The 10,884-nt window shown below is 34.6% G+C and overlaps 1 protein-coding gene across 2 annotated transcripts; it reads left to right on the top strand.

Annotated features, from left to right (window-relative positions):
- The first annotated feature begins 7,786 nt into the window (after positions 1-7,786).
- LOC120087092 (universal stress protein A-like protein) lies at positions 7,787-10,675 on the top strand. Of its 2 annotated transcripts, none has more exons than XM_039043972.2 (4): positions 7,787-8,682; positions 8,791-8,894; positions 9,095-9,216; positions 10,387-10,675. In XM_039043972.2, exons 1-4 carry the CDS (start codon positions 8,484-8,486, stop codon positions 10,484-10,486), a joined length of 525 nt encoding a protein of 174 aa, XP_038899900.1. In that variant the 5' UTR covers positions 7,787-8,483; the 3' UTR covers positions 10,487-10,675. The 2 variants fall into 2 exon arrangements, with proteins under 2 accessions (XP_038899900.1, XP_038899901.1); XM_039043973.2 differs by having other exon boundaries at positions 8,279-8,682; positions 8,800-8,894.
- Positions 10,676-10,884: the final 209 nt, after the last annotated feature.

The raw sequence follows: 10,884 nt of genomic DNA, 5'->3' as shown, positions 1-10,884 counted from the left end.
CCAAACCTACCCCCCCAACATCCAAAAATAACTCCAAATTTTAACCTGCACGTAGAAAAACCCAACATATTCATATATTATTCAATATTATCAACATCCAAGTCTCAAACTCATACAAGAATCAAGCTAAAATTATACAAAAATGGATTTCATATAGCCATTCACTATTAATATAAAACAATAAACAAGAATAGCTAAAGATTTTTACCTTAGAAGCAACGAAATCTGAAAAAATGCTCAAGAACTTACTAGACCACGAATGGATGAAAAACCCACAAATATCACTATAGATCTAAGGGAAAATGTGGAGAGATAGACAAAATAGGGTAAAGAATCGTGCAAGAGGTGAAAAACAGTGAAGAAAATAGAGGAAATCAGATGAAGATGGCTCGGGCTTGAGAGAAATCAATGAAGAAGATGAAGAGGAATGGGACAAACGCAACGTTTTAACGTTATTCTGTCGATGCTGTGCCCTAATTTCGAATTCTTTTTTATTGAAAATTAACCCAAAATAAAAACAAAATAAAACAAAAATAAAATAAAAATTTAACCTAATAAAATAAAACAAAAAAAGGAAAAAATATATATTTTTAAAACCTGGTTGCGTCTAGGGAGCACAAATTTTTTAACATCGGTTGCTCGACGTGGCCCATCCCCTATCAAGGTACAAAGAAATTTTTGTATTTCTCCGGTCCCTTCTTGGATGAGTCGATATGGCCTAACAAGGCCATAAGCATTCCCATCTTCTGAAAAGAACCAGGTAGGTCGATTTTTTTATTTTTATGTTTTGAAAACGGCATTAAAATAAAAGACCCTAAAACTGAATCAACTAAAAAGAAAGGCTTTGACTCAACTGACTCGTGAGGCGAAGGCAAGCAAAATTAAAAATAAGAGGAATACCGGTACAATGAACAGGGCGAGGCTTGGAAGCCTCTAACTCTTTTACCTAAAATTCCTCCAAATTAAGCCCATATTCATACTTAACCTCACTAACTTGTTCTTGTTGTAGTAGAAGATAAACGTCATCGTCCGAATTAGTCCACGCATATTCCATCACAAGGTCAAGCTCAGTGCCACAGACACGGGATGGCTCTAAATGATTTCCTGCCCACTTAGAAAAGTCATTAGTACGTTCACACTTTAAATAATCCAACGCCTTACCTTGCTAAAAAATTTAAGGAACCATTGGTTCTGCGGGATCCTCGATGCTCATATCTCCACTGCTCACCTTGGCATCCTCGGAGGATGATTCGCAAGACTCCTTCAGTTTCCTTACTGATTCAGCAATTTAAGTGATTTGGTCACTCAAATTTTGAATTTCAACTCTGACCTCATGTTTGAAATAGAGGTCGTCCTGCTGGAAATTGACGGGCTCTTGATAATAGTAGGGACATTTCTACACAAACTCACTAGAGCTATTAGAAAGTTCCCTAACTATATCCTCTAAAGGAATACCTGTGTGGGTAGACTGATATGGCATTGGCAACGGTGTTTGGCCAGTTAACTCCCAAGGAGAATAATATCCGCACTCAGGATCGTACAAATTTTGAACCCGCATATTTTCCAAAGCTCGCACACTAGAGGTTAGTTCAGAAATTTGATCTCTAAGGCCATAAATCTCCCTTACCTTTGGTAATTATCCTTGCTCCGCATATTGAAAACCATACATGTTGATATTATCTGCCATAAAAGAACAAATAGACAAAAAAAAAAAAAAAGGAAAGTATATATATATATATAACAGTCAACTCTAACTAAAAGATGTTAATTTGCTTGCCTCCCTGGCAACAGCACCATTTTTTGTTCGGATCCGATTCGGTGTCATTTTAATTCTGAAAAAGGACTGCGTAGCAAAAGATAATCTGTAAATCACCGAACTACTCCTATCACTACAGAAACGTAGCAACAGTGGCAAGTGCAGGGTGGAACTACAGGGAAGCAAAGAATTAATTTCTTTTCGTGTTAGAATTGACTGTGGAAAAAACAGTAAAAAAGGGGGTTTGGTTTCGATTTAGGAAAATGCAAGAAAAGTAAATTGCAAGGGATATATGGAATGGTAAGGGACTCGTTTAGTTCTCAGATCAAGTGCCCATTCGATGTAAATAAATTCATTGTTATATGCCAAATAACCAATATTCGAATTATGCATGCATAGCTACTTAATTTGATAAGAACTAATCAATCTCTACAAAGGCCGAAAATATATTAATCCAAACCAAATCGAGCGTCCTAATCCGTAGTTCAAGATGGAAAGGGTGTGTCCTAACTAGCCTACATGCTTCTAGATGCAATTGGGTCCTTAGCGGCCATAAGGAACTAGAAACACATGCATTAAAATCAAGGACTCAACTATGTTGATTAAATGTCAGGAAAGCCATGTTCAAATAATCAAAGTATTCTTTAAATCTAGATTAAATGTATGATGCAAAGATTCAAGGTCAGCCTATACTTCTAAGCATGTTCATCTAATCTATGCTACAAGGGTAAATTAAAAGCATTGACGATTACAAGGATACGTGCGAGCCTGAATTTAACTAGCAAAGACATGCAATCGTGATAGGGTCGTCAATCCAACACACAAAAGCAAATCTAAATCATGCAGGATTAAAGAAAAATATAATTCTTAATTGAAGCACAAAATTGAACATATAACTCATTAAATTACAAAGAACACTTAATCCAAGAACTAATAGGAAATTACCTCATTGATTCATAGACAAACCAATGGGATATAATCCAATACAAATTCATAATCCATAAAAGTAAATCTAACCTACGATATTGAAAATATAGAGGAAAAAGACAAATCAAGGCCTCTTCTTGGCCTCCATGAAGAGTTTTGGCCTTTTTAGGGTCAATACAATTCAACATATTTTTTACCTAGCAAAAGGAGACATTTATAGAAAATCTTAGGGCAGCGTTGCAACGCTATGGTCGAGCATTGCAACGCTCACTCACACATGTGATTCTCCTACGTCCGTCAAATGTTGTAGCATCGCGACACTCTAAAGGAGCGTTGCAACGCTACACTACTATCTTACAACATTGGGCTTGAGTATTGCGCAGCGTTGTGACGTTGATGTTGGGGGTATTTTGGTCATTTCACATCCCTTGTAGCTTGGATACCTCAAATTAGCCTCGATCAGCTTTAAATCCCTAATTCTATCTCTTAATTGCTCGTTACCTACAAAATAGAGAAATAAATACATAAAATCTATTAACGAGTTTGAATTAGGCAAGGAATAATAATTTTTTTTTAGAGCTAACACGCATGCTTCAACATATAATACTTAATTTGAAATAAAACTAACATATTACCTTGGCATGTGATAAAACAAGTACATACTTGAGGAAAATAGTATGCAATCTCATAAAACTTAGTTGCTTGAAAACATATAAGCTTATCATCAAATATTGTTGAAATCGCATGGTCTTTTATTCTTAAAACATTGGAAACATTGAGATTATTTAGTCATTCACTACTCATCTTGGCTTTTAATAGTTTGTAGGCTTCTCCCAGCTCCTCTTGGCCTAAAACAACATAATTCCTTACTAGATTCCTTATAATTCCCATTAAGATGCTTCAAATAGGTTTACTAGCGAGACCTTCATCAACATCACTAGCAATATTACTACTAAGGAGACCATCACCGGTGAGACCATCAACACTAACGAGATTGCCATCATGAGCGAGACCATCCTCATGAGTGAGACTAAGCATAAAACTAGCGAGACTTTCATCCTTAGCGAGACTTATCATCATCAGTGAGACTTAGCATAAAATTGAGTGAGACTAGGGAAAAAATCAGTGAGACTTGAGTGACTAGCGAGACTTACGTGATACTTGTCTCGCTCTCGCTCCTTGGGTGAGCTGCTGGCTTGATCTTCCCAAGCAGTTGTCTGCTTACGCAACAAATTCTTGATTCAACTTAAAAAATTTATAACTTGAAATCCAGAACTCATTTCAAGAAACTTCCTTCTACAAATTTGTTTAGAATTGAGTTAACTATCTTAGTTTAAAATTTCAGTGTAAAAATTCTCATGGTTTGATTTGGGGCTTTAAATCTTCATCATTGGCCCCAATTCAAGCAGTTGTCTGCTTGTTCAACAATTTCTAGTTCTAACTTCCAAAATATATAACTCAAACTCCAGACTTTATCTTACAAAAAATTTTTCTACAAACTTACTTATAATGGTGTTAACGATATTACCTTAAAATTGCATCCCTAAATCTTTTGTGATTTGGCCTGGAGCTTCCGATATTTTTCACTGGCCTCGATTAATCCGAGGACTCGACCCTTCTATAATCTCCTCACTTTTTGACCTTCTTCCGTTGTGATCTTTCTTCGAAAGCCCTACCTCAGAAACTAGACTCTTCCAGCGTTCAAATGACACCAATTTCACTTAGATCGTTCGAGTCAATTGCCCAGACCGAGCTTCTGAAGTTCATCTTTCTTTTATTCTTTCGGCTGCCTTCTCATGCATGCAATAATCAACCGCCACCTCGCCCACTAATGGATATAGTCCATTTCGGCCTTGGAAAACTTAATTTTAATAATTTTAACTAATTAAATTTTTCTAAACTTCTTCATTAAACTTAATACTCGACTGCCATATAGCCAGAACTCCCTCTTTTTCTTCTTCTTCCCTCTTTGTTTCCCTACATTAAACTATAAACTTCACATACTACCTAAATATCTACATGGCTAACATATATATGTAGAGAATGTAGGATTTAGGATTTACAATCCCCATGCACTTTGTGTGGGAGAGGGATTGAAATAGTGAGATAAGTGGGAAAAACCCACTATCTTTTATTTCCTTATTTTGAACTTTTTCAAAAATTGAAATCAAAATGAATTTGAAAAACAAAATTCATTTCTTTAAATTAAATTGATCTGAAATTAATTTAAATAATCAATTAAAAAAATTTAATTATTAATTAATTAAAATAATTTAATATCAAATTTAAATTCTAGAAACACCAATTCCTTAAACATGAATCCCTATTCATGTAATTAATACTTAAATCATATTTAAATATTCTTCAACTCTCAATTTTTGTTTAATTCGATAATTAAACGTTTAATTATATCACATATAATTAATGATTTCCTTAATTCAAATTTGAACGTTTCAAATTCTCTCATCACACTGTTCTAAGGTTTAGTTCGTTTATGAACTAGTAAAGGGGGCCTAATGGACCAACAGATCATGGGCTCCAACGATCCGAGATTAATTGGCTAAACTATTTAAACCTAATTAATCAACATTTGTTAACTACCGGGTCACTCCATTAAAGCCCAGTAGTTGCACTCCCCTCACTGTAGATATATTTTTATCCTATTGATTTAACCATGATCAGTAAGTTGACATTTTACAGGTTGTTCGTAATAACGACTGGATCAAAAATTGTTTTACCCCTAAGATTACATCTTGTTCCTTAAGTCCCATTAATCCTCTAATGAACAATTGGTTTGTGATCCAATCATCAAATCAAGTCCCTCTTGGGACAATGAGAGGGTGTGGCTCCTTGGGTTCAAGACCCGGAGTTAGCACTTAAGGAAAAAAAAAACCTCTCTACCATCTCTAAAAGCGGGTAGGAGTAAATTCCATCTTGCACCCTATGTCCTCAACTATCTACCCTATCTTACCCTTGAAATGAGAGACTTATTGAGCCGACACTGTTGAGTCAACCCTTACTCGTGCAAATCTAAAGATAATCCTGAATAAATAGAAATTTATCGTTAGCTCAGGATTAAGGTCAAGTTATCAAGGTCATCGCTTTTAAATAATTATTTTTAAATAGTAAACAAGTAAGAGTGACTTATTTCTTGGTCTGGTCTTATACAAACTCTTTGTATAGGATGACTCCATTCGCATGTCTCCACATGAACAATTCAGGATCACATCGTTTGTACTAAATACAAAGTGGGCCGCATCCGATAGTGTTTCTAAAATAAGGTACCCAACCTTATCCATATACTATAGACCTTTTTAGGTATCTACTTGAACTTGATCCACTCTTATGTCTCCACATAAAGTCCAAGTACTTATTTATTGGATTTAGTTTTTACAAGTGCAATTTACATATTCAATAACAATTTTATTGAATGAACCTTAATAACTTCTTTATTGAAAATAGAATTGTTTAATTTTACAAAATGTGAGTTTTAGGACATATAACCTAACACTCAACACATTTAACAACCCCCATTTTTCCTTATCCAGAAGCATATTTTCCCAACACTATCCAACCAGCTCCCCTATAAACATCAATACCTTATGTACCAATTTTAGAACAAAATGAACTTATCAATAATCCTACCATGCCTACAAATAGTCAGGTTAACCCACCTGAAACCATTAAGCCTATTCACAAAACAACTCGAGTTGCTAGACCACCTTCATACTTACCAGACTATCATTGTAGTCTTGCTTCCAACCATTCCTTGCCTTCTTCTTCTACCCGTTATCCCATTTCTTCTTATCTTTCATATAACCATTTATCAACAACTTTTCGAACTTTTTCTTTAGCCATTTCTTCCCATTATGAGTCCCAATTTTATCACCAAGCCATACCTTTTGATCATTGGAAAGAAGCTATGCAACTTGAACTTTAAGCTATGGAAGATAACCATACTCGGGATATTGTTAGTTTGCCTCCTATAAAATATAGCATTGGTTGCAAATGAGTTTACAAGATCAAGCATCGTGCTTATGGTTCCATTGAACGTTATAAGACAAGACTCGTTGCAAAGGAGTATACTCAGAAGAGGGGTTATATTTTATAGGAACTTTTTCTCCCGTGGCTAAGCTTGTAATAGTTCGAGTTCTTCTCACATTGGCGGTTTCTTATAATTGACCTTTGTTACAATTGGATGTGAACAATGCTTTTCTGCATGGTGATTTGTTTGAAGAAGTGTACATGGATCCTCTTTGTTATAGGCCTCATGTTTCCTCTTCAGAGAATGGAAAATTAGTCTACTAGTTAAAGAAATAAATAGGCTTCATGGCAGCGGTTTGCTAAATTCTTTGACACTTTGATTTCTCTTGGTTTTAGGGAATCTAAAGCTTATTATTCTCTATTTGTTTGTTGTTCGGGTGACACTTTTATAGCACTATTGATGTATGTAGATGTGTAATCACTAATGCAAATTCTCAACAGATTGATCAACTTAAAGTTTTGTTACATGAGTGTTTCAAACTCAAAGGCTTAGGACCTTTGAAGTATTTTCTAGGTCTTGAACTTGAACGTTCATTGAAAGGTATTCCATCTCTCAAAGACATTATACTTTACAAGAAGATGTTGATCTTTTGGGAGATAAGCTTGTTGTTGTACCGATGGATCCGACTGTCAAGTTGAAGAATTCTGATATTGGATCCTGAAAGGAATGAATGGAAAAAGCAGCATGTTTTTGTATAGATCGAGACTTGTTTGTTGCAGGAGATCCATTAACACAAGGAAAAACCTCGGCGTTAGTTGATCCTTCTTCTTATAAGAGGTTGATCGGTCGACTTTTTTATCTCAATATTTTGAGGCCTAATATTGTGTTTGCAGTAAATAAGTTGAGTCAATTTATTGCCTGACCATGTAAGTCACATTTGACAGTTGCTCGTTATTTATTGCGTTATCTAAAGTCTTCTCCAGGCCAAGGTATTATGATTTCTCCTACGAAGAATTTTCAGTTGCGCACTTTTGTTGATTCTGATTGGACATCATGTCCTGATACAAGAAAGTCAAATTCAGATTTTTGTATATTTCTTGGTGACTCACTTGTTTTATGAAAATCCAAACTGCAAAATATGGTTTCTCGTTCTTCAGCTAAAGCTGAGTAAGGCACTTGCATCCATTGCTTGTGAGATTGTTTGGATCATTTCGTTGCTTCAAGATTTGTGCGTTTCTGCTATTCAATCGACTATTATCTTTTGTGACAATTAAGCTGTCATTCATCTTGTCACAAATCCTATTTTCTATGAACCAAACATATTGAGCCTGATTGTCATTTCATAATTTGAAGCTTCATCTTGTGAGGTCTCATCAACAACTTGCTCATGTCTTCACCAAGACACTTCCTGGATCTGCTGATTTTTAGCATATTACCCAAGCTGGGAATTTCTGATTTGTATAGTTCAGTTTGAGGGGGCATATTAGTTATAACAGTATTTAGTTATTCAGTTTTATTATTTATGTTATTTCTGTTGTGTATAATATTCTATAAGGAAGCTTAATGAGAAGTCATTTTTCTTCTCCATTTACATCAGACAAGTGTACCTTTGGGAATATTTTAGCCACGTTTACGAAGGTGTCGAAGTACCTGGGTGACATTGTGTTAATGGCACAGAAATTGCTGACACGACCTGCCACGTGGACAAAATTGCCTCGAACATAGAAAAACGCCGCCTTCTCCTCCTCCCCCGTTTTACACCAGTTCACCAACTCCCATACACAGGCGGCGTTCTGAATCCTTTCGACGGCGGCGATGGCGGCAGCGGCAGTGGCAGTGGCAGCGAAGCCAGTGATGGTAATCGGAGTCGACGACAGCGAATGCGCAATCGCCGCCCTGGAGTGGACACTGGACCAATTCTTCTCTCAAACAGTCCGATTACATCCGTTCAAGCTCGTTGTCGTTCATGTCAAACCGTCTCCCGATGTCTTCGTCGGCGTCTCCGGACCAGGAAGTAAGATCGATCCTCCTCCTCTGTTAATTACTTTCAAACAGAAATCCATCCACAATCTATAATCGAGTTCTTAGAGAGGCAATTAGTGATCTCAGAAACTACAATCAGGAATTGCAGGATCGGTCGAAACCTACCAAGCTTTGGACGGTGATTTGAAGAGGAAAGCTGCGAGAACTCTCAAAATTGCCAGAGAAATTTGTGCTGCAAAATCGGTAACGATCCAGTTTGAATTTCTCGATTTACCTTACCTCAATCGTTTGAATTTCGAATTGTGGTTAATGATATACCCGAATCTGACCGAATTGTAAATCATTAATGGAGAAAACAGAAATGGTATAGAATACTTGGAAAATCTGTAGAAAACAGAAAAGAGAGTAAAAAAGCAATGGAGTTGAATTGAATTGATTTGCAGGTTTGTGATGTCGAATTTGAGGTTGAAGAAGGAGATGCTAGGTATGTACTGTGCGAGGCGGCGAATAAGCATCGGGCTTCGGTGCTCGTGGTAGGAAGCCGTGGCCATGGAGCCATCAAAAGGTACTTTCTCTAAAACACATTTAATCCGTTAATGGCTATTTTTTTTTTTTTTTTTTTTTTCGATTTTTTTAAGTACAATAGGGATACAAAATTCGTCAAAATCTCTGGTTATTAACACAAATCTAAAATTTTAATTGATACAACTTCTTCTAAAATTTAGCGGTATACATGGATATTTTTCCTTTTTTAATAACTAAAAATATAAGATTTTCAAGTTATATGTAATATGTTCATGTTGTTAACCAATCATTGAGATATAATAATATTATGCAAAAGTATCAAATTTGGTCGACATACCGTCTTTTCTAACATTCTGATGTGTTCTTATGTTGGCTTGACATAAAATGATCAACATTTTCCATTATATCATTAATAAACGATACTATTAAATAAGAATTCTCAACTTATTTAAATGGTGAAACATTCTTAATTATTAATGAAATATTATTGATGTGTACGTAATATTAAGAGCTATTTTTAAATATAGAAAAATGAACCAAAACATTTATAAGATATACTAAAATTTTAGAACTATCAAGAATAGAGGCTGATAGCTATCAGTGACGACATTGATGAACATTGATAGACAATGATCATTGGTAGTTCTAAAATTTTGCGTAAATATTTTCCAAGAAATAATTTCTTTAATATTAATAATAAAAATTATTTACTTATTTAAAGATTGTTTTCCTTAAATACTGATGCAACTAGTAGCAAGAGAAATCCATCACTAAAATATGAGAGAACTTTCTAGAGAGAACACAAAGTTCATTTTAAAATGGATATACAAAAGCTCCCTATTACAAACTCTAAATGGGTTATTTATAGACTTACAAGTAAATATGAAAATAATTAATTAAACACTAATTAATCTAAATTATCAATTAAACTAAATATTAACAAAAATATATTAGTTGTCTTCTAATTCTCTTCACCAAATACTTTATTCACAGCAGTTTTGAATTTTTTTCAATATTATTGTAAATAAAGAAAAGATTCATAGGTATAAAATAGTTTGGTCTCGATCTAAATATTCTTTTATAATTTGTTTTTTGAGAAACACATCATTGACTTGAACATTGGATAATTCAGAACAATTATGGTAAATAAATAAATAGAAGTATAGTATAGGTGAAATTCATTGATGGATGATGATGAAATGAATTGCAGGGCGTTATTAGGGAGTGTGAGTGATTATTGCGCCCTTCGGGCTCCTTGCACGGTCATGATTGTGAAGATCAACCACCCTACAAAAACAGGCTCTAAATAACTCAAAATCCACCTTGCTTCAACTTATATGTATATCATTTTTGTAAATATTGTTTCTACCTTTTTACTTTTTGCTGGATGAATTACAATAAGGTATCTCACTCTCTTTTAAGTAGATTCCAGTTTGTTTTTTTTTTTAATCAACAGTGTGTGTATATTGTGTTTGTGTAATGGATATATATCTTTGGCATGTTTGTGGTTTAATTAAATCTCATTGACATCCGAGTATGTTAGAAACTACGAAATCTGGTTTAAATCTTTCTACCTCTAATTGTATTCGAAAGAAAAAAAAAAAACAAACCTCTTTGCCGTGTAGAAAACAAAAACATCTCGAGAAGTATTTATGTTCAAAATTTAGATACTGAAATTTAATATCTAACTAATAAGATTTTTTTAATC

This window comes from Benincasa hispida, chromosome 9 (genome assembly GCF_027475165.1).
Source record: "Benincasa hispida cultivar pf3 chromosome 9, pf3_genome.v1.1, whole genome shotgun sequence".
NCBI classification, from domain to species: Eukaryota; Viridiplantae; Streptophyta; class Magnoliopsida; order Cucurbitales; family Cucurbitaceae; genus Benincasa; species Benincasa hispida.
This window is presented reverse-complemented; position numbering and strand designations above follow the sequence as displayed.

Coding starts and splice junctions, on each gene's coding strand:
- LOC120087092 (XM_039043972.2), top strand. CDS start 8,484: ATGGCGGCAGCGGCAGTGGCAGTGGCAGCGAAGCCAGTGATGGTAATC. Junction 8,895..9,094: donor AAATTTGTGCTGCAAAATCG/GTAACGATCCAG, acceptor ATTGATTTGCAG/GTTTGTGATGTCGAATTTGA. Junction 9,217..10,386: donor GGCCATGGAGCCATCAAAAG/GTACTTTCTCTA, acceptor AATGAATTGCAG/GGCGTTATTAGGGAGTGTGA.